This window comes from Sceloporus undulatus, chromosome 9 (assembly GCF_019175285.1).
Source record: "Sceloporus undulatus isolate JIND9_A2432 ecotype Alabama chromosome 9, SceUnd_v1.1, whole genome shotgun sequence".
Classification (NCBI taxonomy): domain Eukaryota; kingdom Metazoa; phylum Chordata; class Lepidosauria; order Squamata; family Phrynosomatidae; genus Sceloporus; species Sceloporus undulatus.
In genome coordinates this window covers 1,726,278-1,748,911 of record NC_056530.1, presented here as the reverse complement: position 1 = coordinate 1,748,911, position 22,634 = coordinate 1,726,278, and the positions used below count along the sequence as shown (strand labels likewise).

At 41.3% G+C, this 22,634-nt stretch overlaps 1 protein-coding gene across 2 annotated transcripts; it reads left to right on the top strand.

The window, feature by feature from the left end:
• Nucleotides 1-4,186: 4,186 nt before the first annotated feature.
• On the top strand, nucleotides 4,187-18,214 carry PDIK1L (PDLIM1 interacting kinase 1 like). Of its 2 annotated transcripts, none has more exons than XM_042440902.1 (3): nucleotides 4,187-4,466; nucleotides 11,624-11,925; nucleotides 14,578-18,214. In XM_042440902.1, exons 2-3 carry the CDS (start codon nucleotides 11,641-11,643, stop codon nucleotides 15,316-15,318), a joined length of 1,026 nt encoding a protein of 341 aa, XP_042296836.1. In that variant the 5' UTR covers nucleotides 4,187-4,466; nucleotides 11,624-11,640; the 3' UTR covers nucleotides 15,319-18,214. The 2 variants fall into 2 exon arrangements, with proteins under 2 accessions (XP_042296836.1, XP_042296837.1); XM_042440903.1 differs by lacking the exon at nucleotides 4,187-4,466 and adding an exon at nucleotides 6,460-6,578.
• Nucleotides 18,215-22,634: the final 4,420 nt, after the last annotated feature.

Here is a 22,634-nt window from a genome sequence, read left to right as displayed (position 1 = left end):
CACAACTCCCGGTAGCCTAAAATACATGGCTAGTATTTTAAAATACTGTATATATTTTTATTAAATACAGGGTTAGTTTTAAGTAGAGTAGAAGCAGTTGAATCATTGTGAATATGGTAAGTCAGCATTTATGTCAGTTTCATGATTCAATGGGACTACTCTAGCTGGGATTAATTTGGGATTTAGGTCCAAAAGCGCAAATTAGTACTAGTCAAAAGGCACTATGCTTCTGTTCTGGATTTAGTGAAAGAGGGGAAGGTTTAGCTCTGACTCCACCATGTCATTCAATCTAGATATAGTAAACCCTCCACATCCATGGATTTTTAATCCACGGATTCAAGCATCCACGGTTTCAAAATATTTTTAAAATACTGTATACAAATTCCAGTAAGCAAACCTTGATTTTGCCATTTTATGTAAGGGACACCATTTTACTACCCCATTGTATATAATAGGATTTAAGCATCCACGGATTTGGGTATCCACTGGGGGGGTGTCCTGAAACCAAAGCCCTGTGGATAACAAGGGCCCACTGTATTACTAAATTCCACTATGTCTTCCCTTCCAAAAGGAGCAAAATCTGTATTATCATTGCACCCATGGAACTTCTTATCCCTCAGGGAGATGGGGCAACATTAGGAATACCTCTTAAAGTTTCAAACCTTCAGTGTTGAACGGATGAAAATTGGAATATGTGTGGCTTAGCAACATTAGATGTGGTCAAGACAGCAAAAGTTATTAAAGAGGAAGACCAGACAAGGTAGGAAAGGGCTGCAGCAGTTTGCTTTTGCCTGAGCCAACAGGAAAGGGCAAAATTCTGCCCCTTTCTTTACATCCTTCTGAGTTAATGAGTGCCACCTTCCTTTGCACTTGGAACTTAGGCTGCAGCAGCTGAAGCAAGCTGAGGACAAAGGGAGAAATGTGGGGCAAGGAAAGAGAAACTGGGACATCTTAAAATCAGCTCAAAGAATAGGATGACAAGGATTAATCCGGACTGTCCCTGCCAAGTTGGACGGCACAAGGTTTATGAAAATAGTTCTCAAAGTGCCTTAGGTCAAAGGTGGAGTAAACCAACTGTGGCACAGTCTGTTTTTTTACTAGAACCTGAAGATTCATCAGTCAGAACCTGAGCCAAAGATCCAGGCTTCGAATTTGAGACTTCGAAGATGAAGAATTTGTTCTGAGTTCTAGAATAAAAGAGAATGTCACAGTCCTACTTCCATGGCAAAGGCCAAGCTTTCTTCATTTCTACAGCACAGTTGGTCAAAATAATGGGGTTCATTCTGTGTCTGCTGTGATTAAACAACCAGGAGTCAGGAATCTAAGCCAATCTACTGCAAAGCAGAAAGAAACCGAGCAGCATTTTTCAATTATTTTGAATGCTTTATGTCAAACAACTAGCGATGCCCTTGGGGCAGTTTACACACAGGAGAAGCGAAAACAAGCAATAAAACTACATTAAACTTACAAGAAATAATGACACTTCACAGTAAGCAATCTTCTAAACAGCTAAAATAAACAGATCAGCCAAAACATATCAAAAGGAGGATGCCTGCCAGAAAAATAAGTCTAAAATACTACCAGGCATATATTGCAAATGTTGTAGTAACAGATTTTACAAGAAACAATACTGTATAATACATATAATTTCTAAAATAAATTACAACACAATGTTTAATGCCCAAATATTTATAACGAAAGCACACACAAATATGTCAGTCATCATCTCTGGTCTGCTCCCCATCCCAAACTATTCTGTTGTTGTTGTGTGTCTTCAAGTTGATCCTGAATTATGGCACCCTAAGTGAACCCATCATGAGGTTTTCTTAGCAAGTTTCTTCAGGGGGGATTTGATGCTGAGAGAGTGTGACTTGCCCAACATCACTCAGTGGGTTTCATGACCGAGCTGGGAATCTAATCCTGTCTGCAGTTGTAATCCAGCATTTAAACTACTATTTGGTTTGCTTCTGAGAACAAGGCTGACCCAAGGCATTTTGCTTCCTGGAGCAAAGGGCAAGCAGGAGCCTACATCCACCCTTTTGGAGGATCAGATGGTACAGCAGAGGACACATAGCTCTGTCCTCCAGCAAAGAAAAATGAACCGCTGAATTCAACCTGAATTCATCCTGGATTATTTTCACAATGTGAAAAATCCTAGTGTTGTTAAGGGATAGCAAGAACCATCAAGTCAACTTTGACATATGGCAATACTATGAATGAGAGACCACCAGGATCACTGGCTGGTGATAGGATTGCCATAAGTCAAAGTTGACTTGATGGCAAATGATGAGCACCTGAGCATGTTTGGGGTAGTGGCCCAGCCTTGCACACTTCTGCATCAATGGGGAAGGGAGGAGGAGATATAGCAACTCCCATAAAATAAAGATGGAGAATATTTTGAAAGAGGTTGCAAATGTCCTTAGGGGGAGGAAGAAGACGAGGAGGGGGGAATAAGACATTTTCTCAGGAAAAAAGTCCTGTGAAACTCGGCTCTTACCACAGATCCCTTTATCAATCTTATATCCTCCTCCTTCTCTGAACATCAGACTGCTTGTCTCCCCCACCAGCACACTCTAAGTGCCATATACAGAGGGGTCTTGGCATCTTCTGGAGTTTGGTTTCATGACCCAACCCCCCCCCCCCCATGTATACCAACGTCTGTGGATGCTCAAGTCCCATTATATACAACAGCACAGTAAAATAGTGTCCCTCATATGAAAGAGCAAAATTAAGCTTTGCTTTTTGGAATGTATAGACGGCCCTCCCTCCATATTCACAGATTCTTCATCGACGGATTCAACCATCCACAGCATGAAAATATTCATATATATGTGTGTGTGTGTGTGTGTGTGTGTGTGTGTGTGTGTATATATATATATATATATATTCCAAAAAGACTTTTTCCAGTGATTTTGCCATTTCCTATAAGGGACACCATTTTACTATGCAACTACTGCATATACTCATATATATACAGATACTAAGTCTAGAAATTTAGGTTAAAAAATTGACTCCAAAAACCTGAGTTGACTTATCCATGGGTCAATGTAAAGGCTGTATCTTAACTCTTATTTAAAAGAAAGAACCGTTCCCTGATAAAAGGCAAGAGTATAATCTTTCCTGGAAGCAATGACCCCCTCTACTCTCTCATCCACCCAGCCTTAAGAGTGAGCACAAAGAATTATGTCTGCTGGGATTTTGTAGTTCTTTGGCATCATTTTCCTTTGCTTCATCTTTTGCTACACGTCCCTAAGTTTTACCCTTGATTTATCCATGGGCCATATCAAAATCCATAATTTTGGCCCCAAAACATGCCTTTGACTTATACATGAGGTTGACTTATAGTCAAGTACATACAGTATATTCAATGGGACCTCAGGGTCTACTGATTTTAATATGCATGCGGAGTCCTGGAACCAAACACCAGCAGATATCAAGGACCTGCCATATTCTTGGACTATTTCCAAGCTGTGGATAGTTGGATCCATGGATAAAGAATCAGCGGATATGAAGGGACAACTGTCTAGTCAGCCCTCTGTATCCATTGATTCTGCATCCACAGATTCCACCATCCATAACTTGAAAATATGTTTTCAAAGCTCCCAAAAGCAAGCTTTGATTTTGCCATTTTATATGAGGGACACCATTTTACTCCACCACTATATATAATGGGGCTTGAGCATCCATGGATTTTAATATTCATGGGGAGTCCTGGAACCAAACCCCAGCGGATACCAAGGACCCACCATATTCTTGGACTATTTCCAATCTGTGGATAGTTGAATCCGTGGATAAAGAATCAGTGGACATGGAGGGACGACTGTCCAGTCAGCCCTCTGTATCCATGGATTCCACTATCCATAGCTTGAATTAAAACCCCAAAAGCAAGCTTTGATTTTTTTTCTCCCATAGGGAACACCATTCTGTAGCACCATTGGGTATAATGGGACTTGATCATCCTCAGATTTTGGTACCCAGGGTGGATCCTGGAACCAAACCCCAAAGGCTCCCAATGGCTCCCTATAAATAAATTGCACCCATTCTCTCCTAATAAAGAGAAAAATGGGAAGACGGTGTCTCTTTAAGGGAAGATACCAACAGCCCTTTATCCTTGGCAGGAGAGGGGTGGCAGAGATCTTACCATCCGATCTCAACCCTGGTTTCTCTGCAGGAACCACAAAGCCACCTTTCCCCATGCCTGGAGGGCTAAAAAGGATGCTAACAAAGGTGTCCTGGACCATTCTCAGGTAGATCACACCTCCATGCAGTTTTGGCAGCAAGGGCTCTCCTCTCCTCTCCTGGCTTTCTGGAAGAAAAGGCAGACAAACCCACAGATTCCATTTTTTGAACAGCAAAAAGAAAAATGCCTAAGATTTAATTGCAAGAAGGAGGAAGAAAGATAAAGAGCAAAGATGAAGGATGCTCCTGGATCCACCCGCAGGAAGACCTCTGGGTGACAAAGCAAGGTAAGAATAAGCAGGGATGCTTTGCAGAAGGGGAAATACAAAGGCACAAGCAGAGGGCAGGACGAGAGGATGGAGGGAAGGGAGAGGGAGGCCTATTGGTTAGAGCAGCAAATGGTCTTCAGGGTTTGCATCCCCGCCCCCTGTTTGGACCCGCCTCAGAAGCGGTGTGTCCACACACAAGCCCTGCCACCTTGCAGATTTGGCAAGGAAAGGTCCAGATGCTTTTTCCTTGTGCCCTCCTCTGCATCCCATAAAAATTATTGTTATTAAGCTTTATCCTATTACACTGTGGGATTATTATTATTATTATTATTTATTACCACACTTATTTTACAGGGCACCCAAGGCTTTACAAAACACTTTACAAAAATTATAATAATAATAATCAAATATTATTATTATTAAGCTTTATAAGCTTTATCCTATTGCACTGTTGGATTATTATTATTATTATTATTATCATCATCATCATCATCATCATTATTACATTTGTTTTAATAATAATAATAATAATCAACAATGCACAAAGGATAAAGCTTAATAATAATAATAATAATAATAATTTTTTATTATTTTTGATAATTTTTGTAAAGCGCTGTGTAACGCCTACAGCTTTACAAAATTTATCAAAAATAATAAAAATTATTATTATTATTATTATTAAGCTTTATCCTTTATGCATTGTTGAATTATTATTATTATATTATTATTATTACATTTCTTTTATAAGTGGCCGTAGGGTTTACACAGTGGTTTACAAAAATTATCAAAAATAATCAATATTATTATTATGATTATTATTAAGCTTTATTTATAAAGCACTGTAAATTTACACAGCGATGTACATACGATCGGTTAAAAAACAGAATAGAATAAAATAAAACAAACCTATGGTGTACGTTCTACAAAAGTAATTAAACATAATACATATTAATACATATTGACATTTAAATAATAAAATATAGCAAACAGCAAAAAAAAATGTAGGATAACAATCATGTGATGTTCCTATTATTATTATTATCATTATTATTATTATTTCTAAAGAGCAGAGTATAAATACAGTTAATAATAACAATAATAATTGCATTTTTACCCCATGCTTTAGAAATATTCTCAGAGTGGCCTTCAAATTGTTAATTAGACATCTTTCTGCCAATTTTTATTATTATTCCCTATTATTATTATTATCACTCTCTTTAGTGGTTGTAATAATAATAATTCCCTATTATTATTATTTCTAAAGAGCAGGGTATAAATAGTTAATAATAATATTAATTGTATTTTTACCCGATGCTTTAGAAATGCTCTGAGAGGCTTAGAAATTGTTAATTAGACATTTTTCTGCCTATTATTATTATTATTATTATTATTCCCTACTACTATTATTATTATTATTGATTGTATTTATACCACTCTCTTTATTAATAATAATTTCTTCTTATTGTTGTTGTTCTTGTTTTGTTGTAGCAGTTATTTCTAAAGAGCAGGGTATAAATAATAATAATAATAATAATAATAATAATAATAATAATAATAATAATAATAATAATAATAATAATAATAATAATAAATTTTATTAATAATAAAAATATTTATTTATAATAATTGTATTTTACCCCTGCGCTTTAGAAATGCTCTCAGAGCGGCTTATTAATTGTTAATTAGACATTTCCCTGCCTATTATTTATTTATTTATTTATTCATTCATTCATTTATTTATTATTAATAGTAAGCACCCCCTGCCACAAAGCGACCCTGTGCAGGACTATGGCTTTGCAATGCAATGCCAAGCTCACCTGAGCCCTGCAGCCAGTAGGGGGCGCGAGAGAGACACCAGCTTCGGTGGAGCGCCGCAGCGAATGAGAGCGTCGGGAGAGCGTAGGCCCCGCCCCCTTGTTTCCTTGAAGCAGCCAATCGGGGGGGGGAAGAGGGGGGGGGGGAGGGGGGGGTGTTTGCCTGGTGCGCGCGTGCGCACTTGGAGGAATTAAGTGCTCATGCGCGCTCCGTAGCCTTGCTGTCCAGAAGGGGGTGTGTCGGGAGCCCGGGAGAACGGAGTCAGTCAGACTGATAATGGCGGCCAGGAGGAAGCAGCGCCGCGGAGGCTCTGAGGTAGGAAGGAAGCGCAGGCCTTCGGGAGAGTGGAGGAGGCTCCGGGGGCGGAAGGAAGGGAGACCGGCCTCGGGCCTCCTCCGCTTCTGGGGGAAAGGAGGCCGGCTCTCGGAGCCTCAGGGAGGGAGGAAGGGAGGGAGGCCCGGCTTCTGTGAGGGGGAAGTGCCTTCGGGGATCTGCCGTGCCTTCGGGGCCTTTCCAGTTCAGGCTGAGAGAGCGTGACGGGTGTCTTTGTGTGTCTTTAGGTCGCTTCTGACTTGAGAGAGTGTGTCATGTGTGTCTTTGTGCAGCTTCAGGCCGCTTCTGATTTAGGATGAGAGGCTGAGAGAGTGTGACGCGTGTCTTTTGTGTCTTTGTGTGGCTTTAGGTCGCTTCTGACTTGAGAGGCTGAGAGAGTGTGATGGGTGTCTTTGTGTGTTTGTGCAGCTTCTGGTCGCTTCTGACTTGGGCTGAGGGGCTGGGCGAGTGTGACGTGTGTGTTGTGTGTGTGTTTGTGTGCCTTAAAACCACTCCCGACTTATGGAGACCTAAGGTCAGCCTTGGTTCAGAGGAGGTTTGCCACGGCCCTCTTCTGAGGCTGAGAGAGTGTGACCTTTGTGTGTGTGTGTGTTTGTGTAGCTTCAGGTTGTCTTTTATTTAGGCTGAGAGAGTGTGACACGTGTGTTTGTGTGTTGCCCCATAGAGTCAGGCACAGCTTTGGCGCAGCTTCCGGACTCTTAGGGCGCATGCATCATTTAAACAGCATGCCTCCAAAGTGACCCGAAGCAGCTTTATTGTGGCCTGTCTGTATGGGAGCGTATGCCTCAGTGTGTGTTGTGCGCCTTCCAGTCATTTCTGACTGACGTTGGCCCAAAGGTAAACCGATCATCCTGGGGTTTTCTTGGCAAGGTTTCTTTATGGAGCGTTTGCTGTTGGCTTCCTCTGAGGCCGGGAGAGGGATGTGTGTGTGTTTGTGTGCTTTCTATGGCAACCCTAAGGCAAACTTCAGGGCTTTCTAGACAAGGTTTCTTCAGAGGAGGCTTGCCGTTGCCTTCTTCTGAGGCTGAGAGAGCGTGACCTCTGGCCCAAGGCACCCAGTGGCTCTCATGGCTGAGTTGGGAATAGAACCATAGTCTCCAGAATCATAGTTCAATTATTATTGTTGTTGTTGTTGTTGTTGTTGTTTGCTCCGCTCCAGGACCACCACAAACTACAGTTCCCAGAATCCCACAGCACTGATCCAGGGCAGTTAAAGCAGGTTCAAACCAAGCTGTTTCTGCAGTGTCTTTTGGACTTTAGTCTCCAAGGTGCTGCAAGATCCCTTTGCATCCCCATTTCCCAGACTCACACGGCTGTGGCTTTGAATGCTACACATCCCAGGCTCCTGTCACATGGAGCCATGACAGTTGTCTTCGCCCAAAGCTTGGCCTGTATCTGTCATCCATACACTGGAAAACTCTGCCTGCTGATTTCTTCAGAGCTTCAGTTAAAAGGCACAACAAGGGAGAGTGCCAGGCTGGGTGTTTTCCGTCTTCTGGTCTTATCAGTAGGACCTGCAGCTAGTCCTGATTTTCTGATTATTACGATCTCTGCTGTCAGTTGTTTTGTGCCGTTTGCGTCTTGAAAGGTGGATTTGGAGGCTTTACTCTTGTGTATCCTTAACCTAAGGGAGACAAGTAGGCTGCAACCACACTGACAACGCTTTAACTGCCCTGGCTCCGTCCGATCGGATCCTGGGATTTTTAGTTCGAAGGCTAACTATGGTCCAAAACACACCGCAGAAGTAATCCAGTTTGAGGCCGCTTTAAGTTCCCCGGCTCAGTGCTAGGGAATTCTGGGAAGTGTAGTTTTGCAAGACATTTAGCCTTCTCTGTCAGAGAGCCCTGGTGCCACAATAAACTACAGCTCCCATAATCCCCCAGGGCAGTGAAAGCGCTCTCAAACTGGATTATTTCTACAATGTGTTTTGGACCTATCTCACAAAATTACAAACTAGGGCCCGATTTAAATGGGCCTTTTAGTATGTCCTGACAACGCACTAGGGTTGCCCGGGAGCGTAGTTTTTAGACGCTCCCTAAGCCTAGTATGGCGCCAGGACGTCAAAATGTCGGCACCCTGTACATATGGGTGCCACCATTTTGACATGACGGACGCCTAGCATCCGCATTCATGATGACGCAAGTGCGCCATTGGCACCTTGTGGCGTCATAATGGTGCCACAGAAAGAAGCCGCTTTTTGCAGCTTCTTTTTGTTGCGCAAGGGAGCCGCGCAGTTTGTCCGCTGCTGCTCCCTCACGCAACAAACGAGGGCGGCGGGAGACCACCCTTTTTGGGCGGTCTGTATCCCGCCTAGGATTCCATAGCATTGAGCCAAGGTAGTTAAAGCAGTGTCAAACTGTATTAATTGGGCAGTGTGGCAGCGGACAACGCTCCAAAACATACTGCAAAAGGAATCCAGTTTGAGACTGGATATACCTTTGGCAGTCCTCCTTATGCAAAACTAGTCAATATAGGATAGCTCTGTGCTCTTCCCTTATTTTCATTGGTCTGTTACAGACTGCCAAAATAAAGCTGTTTCAGGTCTCTGGAGGTATGCTATTTAAATGATGCATGCATCCTAAGAATCCGGAAGCTGGACCAAAGCTGCACTCCGGTGCTTAGGGATGGAGTGTGGCTTTGGCGCGACCTCCGGACTCTTAGGACCCATGCATCATTTAAAGAGCATACCTCCAAAGAGACCCGAAGCAGTCTTATTTTGGCAGTCTGTAACAGGCCATTGATTTTCTTAAATAAACTTTAGGGAGTATGTGCTCTGATTATATGTTCCTTACAGGAGTACTAGAACGAGGAGTGAAAACACACCAGCTGACATAGCGTTACGTTGGGTCATGTCAAAGTATACATTGAACGCCTAGAAAACATGGTTTGTTGTCTTTAGGATAACACAGTAAAAGTAAAGTTTTGCTAACTTATGCTTGAATTTCTAGAATAGGATAAATAGGTGAATATCCTTTACTGTTAAACACAGACCAAATATACAGCAGTTCATGGCATACATACTCAGTAAGCAGTGTTGCATCTTCATAGTGTAGAGGGAGAAGTGTGTGTTGTGTGCCTTCAAGTTGTTTCCGACTTAATGGCGACTCTATCCTGGAGTTTTCTTGGCCAGCGGAGGTTTGCCATTGCCTTCCCTTGAGGCTGAGAGCATTGACTTGCTCAGGGTCACCAGTGCGTTTCATGGCTAAGTGGGAATCGAACCCCGGACTCCAGAGTCGGAGTCCAAAGTTCAAACCAAGGGAGATGGGAGAAAAAGAGGTTAAGTAAGTGTGAGCAAAGTTGGAATCCCACTCCAGCAGTTGCCAGCTCACTTGTATACCAAAAATGTGATCTTTCACTGAACTTTAGTACATTACAGATTTCCAAGGATCATTTATTTATAGCTTGTCCAATAAAGCTTGCTAGTCAGGTTTACATATGAGCGATCTACTGTATATACTCAACTATAAGTCGACCTCATGGGCAAGTTTTGGGGCCAGAATTAGGGACTTCACTATGACCCATGGATATGTCGAGGGTAAAATTTAGGAGCATATGGCAAAGGATCTACGGAATGAAGCAAAGCAAAACAATGTCAAAGAACCTATAAAATTCCAGCTGCCATAACTCTTTGTGTTTACTCTTAAGATTGGATGGATGAGAGAGTAGAGGGGGGTCGGTGCTTCACGTATTATACTCTTGCTTTTCATCAAGAGATGGTTCCTTCTTTCAAATAAGGAAAGATACGGTACTTACATTGACCCATGGATAAGTATATACAGTAATACAGTCACCTGTTCTCTACCATATTTGACAGCTGCTTTGTGTCTGCTTTCCTTAAATCCAGCAGCATCCCTTGCTGGCTTGATTGATTGCTGTACACAGGTCACAAAGCAAGCTTTTCCCAGTATGGAGGCTAAAAGGTATCTTCATATAGATTAAATGTACTGTATTCATTCTTGTCTGAACCATAGAAAAGGCATTGGTCTGTTCCAGACTGCCAAAATAAAGCTGCTTCGGGTCTCTTTGGAGGTCTGCTGTTTAAATGATGCATGCATCCTAAGAATCCAGAAGCTGCACCAAAAGCTGCCCTCCAGTGCTTAGGAATGGAGTGTGGCTTTGGTGCGACTTCCGGACTCTTAGGACCTATGCATCATTTGAATAGCATACCTCCAAAGAGACCCGAAGCAGCTTTATTTTGGCAGTCTGGAACAGGCCATTGTCTTTATTCCAGCACTTGTATAGGCTTGTATGGGAGATAGGTATTTTTAAACCTCTGTTTTGTAGCTTCGTTTACACGCTTGGCTTTAATATCCAAACATTTTGTTCTTGAAAGGGAGCTGATAAATGGTTGTAGCAAAACCATCAGAAACTGTGTTAATTTTTATGTAATATATAGATATCTAAGTATTCCTGAGTAATGTAATCTGAAATTACTACATGTTCTGCAGCGTCTGTTGTGAGAAAAAAGCATGCCCAGTGGTTGCCACAGACAAAGAGCATAGTGCCCATTTGCAGCATTTAAGGCCAATACAGTATGTTTAGCTTTTATTCTGTTTCCTTTGCTATCTTCTCTTAGCAGAAAGCTGCCTCGCGGTATTGTGCAAAATTAAAAACATGTAATAAATGGAAAAGCGAGATACTAGGAATATGAGCAGTTGCGTTGATACTAAAATAGTACACGCATGAATCTTCTTCAGCTGTATTCCAGTACCAGTCAATAAAAAACAGATTTGGGCAACTTGTTTCAAAGTCAGTAGGACAAGGAGTATGATGAGCTTTCTTTTTTTGGGGGGGTCCACAGTAATGACATTTCTACTATAAAGGATTTGCTTTTTATGTGCCACCTTGATGGATCTTACCAAAAGGCACATGGGAACAGCCTCAGTTTGGGCAGCTTCGTATACGTATTCTTTAACCTGGTCCCAGCTCATGCAAGATAGCGTTGTAATGAACATCGTATCAGTTGGGTTGGTGATGCTACACAAATCAATCTTTTTTGTATTGGGGCTTTGTTTCTTTTCTTTCAGACACCTTGACCTTGAAGATGGTGAGTAGCCAGCCAAAGTACGATCTAATACGGGAGGTTGGTCGTGGCAGCTATGGTGTGGTGTATGAAGCAGTAGTGAGGAAAACCTCTGCACGCGTTGCAGTGAAGAAGATTCGGTGCCATGCTCCAGAGAATGTCGAACTAGCCCTGCGTGAGTTCTGGGCGCTTAGCAGCATCAAGAGTCAACACCCAAATGTCATTCATCTAGAGGAATGCATCTTGCAAAAAGACGGCATGGTGCAAAAGATGTCCCACGGTTCCAGCTCCTCACTTTATTTACAGGTAAATGGGACTGAAACAAGTGGAAGAGGCACAATGAGTTAGAAATAAATGGGTAGAGGAAGAGGATCAGCGTTTCATTTATAAAGCTGAGAAAAGGAGGTTAGAGGTTTACCTGCTTCAGAGTGTTGCTTAGATATAAGGAAGAAGTATGTTGCTTTTCTGTTTTGCTACAGTTTTAGAAACTCTTCAGGAAAAACAAGTAAAAGAATGGTAATAGAGGTGCCTGGTTTCAACAAAGTCATTTTGACATGTGTAAAATCAGAAATATAGCTTAGGTCCAAAACACACTGCAGAAATAATCTGCATTAACTGCTCAGGCTCAGCGCTAGGGATTTCTGGGAACTGTATTTTTGTGAGCCATTTCACCTTCTCTGTCAGAGAGCTCTTCTGTCACAATAAACTGTAAGTCCCAGGATTCCCTAACACTGAGCCAGAGCAGTTAAAGTGATCTCAAACTGGATTATTTCTGCAGTGTTTTTTGGACCTAAGTTTGAATTTTCCCCTCTAAACGTAGCTGTGCTTAAACAGAGGAGCTAGGTACAGTATGGGAAGCCACTGCTAAAAGCTATGCTGCCATTCAAAACCAGCTCTGCACCAAAGGCTGGGAAGTACCAACCGCTGTGCCACTGCAGCTTGCCCAGACATTTTACATGGCAAGAACATTACTGAATTGTAGTAGTAGTAATAATAATAATAATAAATTATTTATTTATAGCCTGCCCAATCACAAAGAATCCAGGAGGGTTACAGGAATAAAAGTGTATACAGAATACAATTAAAAAATTCAACATTAGCCCCTTTCCAATCCCCAATCCCCCTCTCTCCGTCCATGATGGGAGATGGCAGTTGTTGCCATGGAGGGAGGGCTCAGTCTTCTTAAGGGCGGTCCCGATGTCATTGGGCCCGCCCCTTCTCTCCGTCCATGATGGGAGTGGCAGTTGTTGCCATGGAGGGAGGGCTCAGTCTCTTAAGGGCGGTCCCGATGTCATTGGGCCCGCCCTTCTCTCCGTCCATGATGGGAGATGGCAGTTGTTGCCATGGAGGGAGGGCTCAGTCTCTTAAGGGCGTCCGATGTCATTGGGCCCGCCCCTTCTCTCCCTCCATGAGGGAGATGGCAGTTGTTGCCATGAGGGAGGGCTCAGTCTCTTAAGGGCGGTCCCGATGTCATTGGGCCGCCTTCTCTCCTCCATGATGGGAGATGGCAGTTGTTGCCATGGAGGGAGGGCTCAGTCTCTTAAGGGCGGTCCGATGTCATTGGGCCCGCCCTTCTCTCGTCCATGATGGGAGATGGCAGTTTGTTGCCATGGAGGGAGGGCTCAGTCTCTTAAGCGGTCCCGATGTCATTGGGCCCGCCCCTTTCTCCCTCCATGATGGGAGATGGCAGTTGTTGCCATGGAGGGAGGGCAGTCTCTAAGGGCGGTCCCGATTGTCATGGGGGCCCGCCCCTTCTCTCCTCCATGATGGGAGATGGCAGTTGTTGCCATGGAGGGAAGGGCTCAGTCTCTTAAGGGCGGTCCCGATGTCATTGGGCCCGCCTCTTCTCTCCCTCCATGATGGGAGATGGCAGTTGTTGCCATGGAGGGAGGGCTCAGTCTCTTAAGGGCGGTCCCGATGTCATTGGGCCCGCCCCTTCTCTCCCTCCATGATGGGAGATGGCAGTTGTTGCCATGGAGGGAGGGCACTAAAAAAAGGGGTACTATGAAGCCCGTCCTGGGAAAACTAATATCAGTGACCCTTTTAAGAGATTTTGTAGGGGAAGGTCATAACTATACAAGGACGTCATATAAACACATTGGTACTAATAAAATTTGTTATTTTGCTCTTAGAATGTAGGGTTCATTACTTTAAAAGATGTGGTTGTGTAAAAGCACTTGAAAAACAAAAATAAATAGCTAGTAAAATTATAAATTAAAACTTCTTCCTAATCATAACTTTTTAAAAAATCTGTATTTCAAATTAATACTGAAATGTATCCTTTAATAGCCGCTCTTCATTTTGACATGGTGAAGAAAATTTTGATTTTGATTCATTTGTTTAATTTTTTGTGGAGCAGACAAAAATAGAAACCTGAGTGTGCTGCATAATTTTCTCAAGCATTTGAAAATAGCTGCTTGGTGATCTATATATTATGCATTGTCAGTTAAAAACATGCTAAATGGGGAACACTTCAGTATAACTTTTGAGCATAAAAGCTAGAGCCTCACATTTTCTGCTGTTGAGCATTTTGATTGATTGAGCCATACTATCAGTGAATGTCTCTTGAAAATACCACTTAAAGAAGCAATTAGGAGAATGAGTACAGCAGGAATAGTTACAATGGCCTGTTACGGACTGCCAAAATAAAGCTGCTTCGGGTCTCTTTGGAGGTATGCTATTTAAATGATGCATGGGTCCTAAGAGTCCGGAGTTCGCACCAAAGCCACACTCCATCCCTAAGCACCAGAGTGCAGCTTTTGGTGCAGCTTCTGGATTCTTAGGATGCATGCATCATTTAAACAGCATACCTCCAAAGAGACCCAAAGCAGCTTTATTTTGGCAGTCTGTAACAGGCCAATATGTACATTAAAAGTGTGGAGTATTTTTTTTTTAATTTAGCTACTTTATTGAGTCATTCTTACTGAAACATATCCATCCAATGTCTTTACATTATAGCTTGTGGAGACCTCTCTGAAAGGTGAAATTGCCTTTGATCCCAGAAGCGCCTATTACCTTTGGTTTGTGATGGATTTCTGTGATGGAGGTGATATGAATGAATACCTCTTGTCCCGAAAGCCTAGCCGAAAGACCAATACCAGCTTTATGCTTCAGCTCAGCAGTGCCCTGGCTTTCCTGCACAAAAATCAGATAATCCACCGTGACCTCAAACCTGACAACATTTTGATCTCTCAGAGCAGGATGGATGCTAGTGACTTAGAACCTACTTTGAAAGTTGCTGATTTTGGACTGAGCAAGGTTTGTTCTGCTTCGGGACAAAACCCTGAAGAGCCTGTCAATGTAAACAAATGTTTTCTTTCTACGGCTTGTGGCACAGACTTCTATATGGCTCCTGAAGTTTGGGAAGGCCATTACACGGCCAAAGCAGACATCTTTGCCTTGGGGATTATAATCTGGGCAATGTTGGAAAGGATCACTTTCATAGACACAGAGACGAAGAAAGAGTTGTTGGGGAGTTACGTCAAACAAGGGACTGAGATTGTGCCTGTCGGAGAAGCATTGCTAGAAAATCCGAAAATGGAACTGCTCATTCCTGTTAAGAAAAAGACAATGAATGCTCGTATGAAACAGCTGATTAAGGAAATGCTTGCTGCTAACCCACAAGACCGCCCAGATGCTTTTGAACTAGAGCTCCGATTAGTCAACATTGCTTTTAAAGACAGCAGTTGGGACACGTGACCTTCGGTGTACTGTCATGGCAGACTTATATCTGTAACAATGGTGCAGCAATTTATGGAAGCAAAAAAACAGACTAACCCAAATTCAAAGTGTCAGGGTTCCATGTTTTTTTCTTTTCTATTGCATTTCTCTTGATTTTTGTAAACTAAGCTTAAGGTTGCAATCCTTGTTTTATTACCCACGTATGTATTATTTCCAGGCTATAGCTGTTATGCTATCTACCTGGAGTGGAAAACTGGCAGGTTAGTTGACTGCTTTTTAGGAATACGTTATGGAATATTTCATACATTCCAGTTTCCTATTGCAGAATTTGGGATGCTTGTGGAAGAAAAGATTTGCATGCTGGCAGTGCAAATCATTTGGCTTTGTAAACGTGTATATATTTATGTCGGTATGGGTGACCTGACTCCCTCCCTCTTCCATATGAACAAAGTATGCCCGTTATTTATATTGTCTCGTGTAGAATTTGGGTGACTGTGGCTCATCTGTAAAACCCCAGTATATCACCAGTCTCTGCTTTTTTCATCAAGAAAAAACGCGATCACATAAAATGTGGTAAACAAATGTGATGCAAAAGGAGCCTCTGATTCAGACACTGAGTTACTGTGGAGAGAACCTCTTAGACTGGAAGGCTGCAGCAGGTAATCTGATGGTATATCCAGCTGTTGGGTGCCAGCACCTTGGTTAAGTCTTTATCCGTTTAGCTTCATTTTTTTCTGGGGTAATGGAATGACCTCCAACTACCACTGTCCCTTGCATTTGAGCGCCAGCATTATTTAACTCAAAATACCTATTTGATGGTTTTTTCTAATGTAAATCATAGGAAAGAAGAAAAAAAAACCTTCAGTGTTCTGTGGAAACCTTTGCAAGTATGCCCCCACCTTATTTGTTGACCTGGCATAGGAGCTAGTCATGTTAATTGTTGCCCTCCCTTTTAACAGAGGTTCTTTCAGTCACTTGTTAGTGATGGTTTTCATGACAGAATACTTGTCTTGTTTCCTTTGGGAAGGAGACACACTCTGAAAGCTTTGTGTATTATCGAACTCTCCAGATTCTTTACTGTTAAAAAATATTGCCAATTTGAGTGGGTGGTTGTGTTTCTGCCCAAAATAATTGCACTTATTGTTTTGCTCTGACTTTTATGTTGGCAGAAGATACAGAACACTTAGCACAATTCTGCTACTCAAAGCACAGTTGATTGGGCCACAGGCCAGTGTGTCCTCTTCTTATCCACCATGCCATTTTTCTGCCCATACCATTATTGTTTTCTCTGTTCACCATGCCTCCTGTTTCCTGAATTTTACTCTGAAGCACTAAGAAGTCTCCTCCTCCAGGTTGCTGGTGTGCAGGCTGTTGCCATTTTGTACTTTGCGTGTGCCTGGGGTAAAAGGAGTTGCACTTTTTGGTTTGTTTCTGTTTGACTGCAGACAGGAGTGAAACTCTGATTCTGGAGTAAATAGAGAATGCAGAATATGTTTGTTCATTGTAGTGTTGAAAATGGATTTATTGTTTGGGTTAAAATAATTCCGATGCCGTTAACTACAACCTTCAAATCAGAAAGTGAACTGACCTTTGTTTTCTCATCAAATGCACTGGAACTCACTATACACCGTCATCCTTAAATGATATAGCAAGGATCTGAAAAGTACAATGAGAAAGTGTGTTGATTTTATTCCTAATAGGAATATCCGTGTTGAACAAGATGCCTTTCAAATGAAGATGCTTCTTTGACTTGATAGAACACATATCCCTTTGCTCCAAATACAGTTATCGCTTATGCAGTCCAATCCTAAACCTGCTGACTTGGAAGCAAGTCTTACAGGTTTCAATGGGACTTTCAAGTAATAAAGATGTTTAGGATTGCAATGTTAACTATTTATTTGGAAAATTTTCAGATTGAAATTCTTGTTGAAAATAAGATTCAGGGAGCTGCGACTAACAACCTGTAATTCCACTGAGGCATACTTTCTGAGAATTTGAACTGCTATCAACTGGTGTATCTCTGTCTGTCGGGCTTCCCAGTGTAATGCTATATTGGGTTAGCTGAGGACCCAATTAATGTCTTGTCCTTTGACTGCAGAGGTAAGACAACGTAAATATTCTGGGGGGATTAAATGATCCTTACTCTTTGGGGGGATTAAATTCTCCTTACTCTTTCAAGCACCACTGTGCCTTTGGAGACAAGATTATATAGTGAGTAGAAAGGCACTCATAAGGATATCCTGGCATCCAGCAGCTGAACATTACCGTAATACGCATGTCAAACAAAAGCGTATGAGCTGTAGGAGATTGGCAGTCATTGACGATTCAAAATAAAAAGCAGGAACTCTCATATGTAAGACCTATCTAATCTTGATTACTCTGTGCAATTTCTTGCAATTTGCGGGTCCATAGCAAATTAAGATTTGGGTACATTGTTGCATGTTCTTCTTAAATACAGTGTAGAAGCTAGGAGTATTTAATGAGATGCACAGTAAAAAAAAATTAATGCCGAAAGTGCACTGGTTTCTTTTTTAAATTTGGGGAGGCCTCCCCAGGTCACCTCTGTTCATGGTGCTTAGCCCATTGGCATTGAATGCTAACTTAATTATCCCATTAATTATTCATTGAATAATTGTCCCTGAGATCTCTGTATGTGTGTGTGATTTTGGTTGTTGGTTGTGTTTTCTTTGGGTTCCTGTAAAATCTCTGAAATCAACACTGTTGTAGCAGCTACAATACAATCCACCAGCGTAACAAAAGTTGAGAAACTCATCAGCACTTCAGAAAGGAAGCAAACTTTCAAAGCTTTTCCTTACAAATTGTAAACTCTATTTTGTGAAGAATTTATTAAAGGGGGGGATGATTGTGTAATTTATTGCGTTCATGACTTTTTAAAAAAGAATAAAGTCTGACTTGAAAGAAATCCTTGAGTTTAAGGAAAAGTCTTTTTTGTTGCTTTATTTACAGCCAATTTTTCATTCTTTCCCTCATTACAAATTAGTCTTATTTGTAATTTATAATATGTGGGTTCGGCAATTATGCCATGGTTTTGGTGTAGATGTTCATGTGGGTTTAGTGCAAGGAGCACATTTCCCCATATACTTTTATCATAATGAACAGCCTTTTTATGAGTCTTAGGAAGACAGATCTTTTTAGTTCCATAACCTTCCTGTGGTCAACGTGAATATTGCTTTTGAGGGCTGGCTATAAGTGTAAGGAGGTAGCAAATAACCATATGGGTGCTTAATGGGATTTTCTAATTTGTGTACCAAAATAACTTGGCTGCTGTGCAAATGAAGAGCCATTTGCTGTTCAGTGTCAGGCAACAAAATGATTTGAGAGAGCTCTTGAGCTCAGGAGTTGTGCTTCAGCTTCTTTAAAAATATTTTTATTCATACACAATTTTCTCCATTAATATGAAGCACACATACAAGGTTGTAACCCTACAAATAGTACAAACGTTACAAATAAAAGGAGGGAAAGGGGGGGGACTATATTTCTAGATCTCCAAAAGCTACACACTACTACCACAATACTAACTTATAAAAACAGGTTAGCAAAACACTTCCAACTTGACAGTTCATGGTGTCAAACTAATGGTTAATTCTACTTCCTCATTATCTTAATAAGAAAAACATAAAAAAGAGATTGATCTAAATTTTTATTTATAATATTGAATATTGGTAAATGATACACTACTTAAAAATATGATTGCTACCGTTCTGCAAGTCCTAACCTATCTCTATTTCTTCTTCCAGTCAATCACCAATCTCCATTCACATTTAAAAGACTCTATTGTTCCTTCTCTTATGAGTCAACTTGATCCAGTTCTGCAAATTCATCCAGCTTTACAAGCCAGTCTTCTGGAGAAGGAACAACCAAGTCTTTCCATTGTTGTGCATACACAACATTGACTGCTGTTACCATTTACTGTATGATACATACTGCAGAGTGGAACTTCAAAAGCTTGCAACACATATTTTGTGCATTTTGGTTGGCCAATGAAAGTATGACTGTTTTGTGGATTATAGATGTTATGGTATGATAGTTATGCTTTCCCTTCTGACCTATATTAACTACAGCAGTCTTGTATGTCAGTTGACTAGCACTTGTAAAATAGAAGTGTGATGAAACTACCTCCAGTTCAGCTAAAATCAATTGCTGCGTTGATCAGAGGTCGAGACTTGACATACACAAACATACCCAGCCTGCACTTGTTTTCCTTCCCTTTTGTGTATTCTGTGTGAGCCTGTGGGCTTTGTGCCGCTGGGGCTGAGAACCTGTTTTTCCCTCCTGCGCCTTGTTTTGATTGTGTTTGCTTTCAGTCTGTTTCAAATGGCGCTCTTCCGCCTGTGTCAGCCAATCCGCCGTTCGCTCTGAAACTGCAGAGTAATGCAAGACGGTTACTTTGTGTGGTTAACCAGATAAACTTTGTCTGAAGAGGGAAGTTCAGGAGCAGAGGCCACACCTTTGGAACGCTGCCTTACTAAGAAGTTACACCGTGGTCCTCGGCACTGTTTGGTTCAAAATCTGTGCAAACATATTTGCTTTTAGATTTGCCAAACTCACAAGATGCCGTGGTGCATGTATTAACTTGTGCTTTGAGCCATTTATTTATTTATTAGATTTTTAAATAATTATTTGTGAGCAGGTAGAGAGGAGGAAGGAACAAATCAAAAGCCCTGACCCTAGGCATATATAAATCTCTCTCTTTTCTTCACATACACCATATATATTCGAGTATACGTCAGGCTCACATATAAGTCGAGGGCAGGTTTTGGGGCCAAAATTATGGATTTTGATATGATCGATGGATAAGTTGGGGGTAAAACTTAAGGGCATGTAGTGAAGGATCTAGTTGACAAAGCAAGAAGAAAAAATGCGAAAGAATGTACAAATTCCAGCAGGTATAACTGCTCATCCTAAAGGCTGTGTGGACGAATGGATAAGAGTGAGATCAGGTCTTTCAGGACAGTCTTGCCTTTCACCAGGAGATGGTTCCTTTTTAAATACTCTCTGAGTATTCTTTGCCTGAGAAAACCCTATGAAATTCATGGGGTCACATATGCCACCAGGCACCTTGAAGGCACACACATGCAACTATCCAAGCCTCTTACCAAGTTTATTCACTGGATATGAATATTGTTTTGCACACCCAGTTCTCCAAGAGACGAGAAGTACTGGAGAGCTGTGCTTACCAAGGTTTGGTTCGTTTTGGAAAGAAATTGCTCCACAGTTGTTGTCTTTGAATATCTGCATTCATTTTCAAATATACTTGTATAGCATAAATCACACCCAGTAAGCATTCTGACAGACAGCAACAATCCACAGCCAGAGACAGAGCTTAGACAATTAACTTTTTTGGACTACAGCTCGCAAAATCCTAGTGGCTCTGATGAGATCTCCAAGGAGACAGACAACACTTCTAGAGGCTTCCAGCTCTCGAAACTCAGCCTCAAACTGCAGTCTTCTTTCGTAATATCTACATTTCAACATCCTGAGCTTGCAGGATAGTTTATTCTGAAGAATCCTCACTATGGTCCTGTGGAAGCAACTGCCTACTTTATTCCATTCCCTTGACAACATTTTGCCTCTTCTTTACTTAACAAAGGATGCACTGAGCCAGACCTGGCCAGCAATTTTAACCAGTGACCTGAAGTCTCTCTGGCCTGTTAATCCCTCTCTCTCTTCAACATTGGTTTTAAAACAATACTTCTAGCTTCAGTCTCAAATCCCTTTCCAATATTTGTTTCTCTTCCTCATTCTAGAAATGAATAGCATGACTTCTGGGAGTCTGTAGCCCAGTAGACTTTAAAGTCTTTAGACTTTAATACTGAAGTCATATCTTGCTCCCCCAGCTTGGCTTTACAGGCTATCTGATCACGTTCTTAAAAAAATAACTGCAGGATAATACTTCAAACCAAGGAAAAACAGGATCGAGCTCTTAACAGTTTAAATGCTCTTGTGGTTTTTTTAAAAAAATGCTTTAACTATATTATGCAGGTGAATCTCAGATAACAATAATAGTAATAATAATAATGACAACAATTTATTTCTTATCCATGGGGTTATTCACACTGTGAAAATAATTCCAGGATAAATCTGGCTTGATTATCCATTGTTCACATGCATCTCGAATGCATCCGATTAGGTTTTTGGGAAGGGCTGCCCAAAAATCCACTTAATCCAGGATAATCAATATCAGGTTTCCCCCATGTCTTTTTAAAAAGATCCACATTGTCGGTAGTGTGAATAATCGATGTGAATAGACCCAGGATAAAATGCAGCATGCTTTGAACCTGTTCCAAATGCATTCACATTGTTGCCTCCATCTTTATTCAAATGCTTGCATGTGTGCACAACCAAACTCGCAGAAATGTATATTGATGCGGTTCCGTAGTGTGAATAACAAACCCAGAATGCAAGAGTCAGATGATTTGCATCGTCGTGCTAAAAATGTCTGTCTCCTCATGGATCAAGGCAGGGAACAACAACAGACCAACAAATACACAACATCAGTTAAAAACACATCACTTTAAAAGAACAAACAAGACACATACATATTAAAACAACCCACATTTTAAATTCATTGTTTAGAATTTATAATTTAAAAGTCATCTGGATAGGCCTGCTGGAAGAAACTAATTTTTATGGCCGTTTTAAATTCAGACAGCATATATCAGCTGTCAAATTTAAACCTGAAAGAACCTAAAAGAAATGCCAATCCCTCTACTCTCTCCATCTCTGCATCGTTTTTGGCCTTTCTGAAAGCCTGGGCCAAAGAACAGCCGCACTCTTTGGCTCTGTTTTCCTTTGCTTCATTCTTTACAACCTTGGTTACATGCCCCTATGTTTTACTCTCAACTTAGTCAAAGGTTATATCAACATCCATAATTTTGGCCCCAAAACCTGCTCTCAACTTACACATGAGGTCAGCCTATACACAAGTATATGATACTCCTCAACCATACATAAGGAGGAGAGATGATGAATGATACGTTCATAATCTGAAGGTGTGTAAGTCTTGTGGGAAACAGCAGCAGTACACAGTTGTTGCCACATGAGGGAGGATTTCCCTCAAATTTGCTTTTAAATTCTCCAGGCTCAACATCTTTGCATGCAATACAGGCTGAGTTGCCCTTATGCAAAATGCTTAGGACTAGAAGTGCTTTGGATTCTGGAATATTTGCATAGAAATCAGGAGATATCTTGGAGATGTGACCCAACTCTAAACATGAACCTCATTTATGTTTTGTAGCCAGTGTGGTATAGTGGTTGGAATGTTGGACTGTAACTCTGGAGAACAGAGTTCAAATCCTGGCTCGACCATGTAA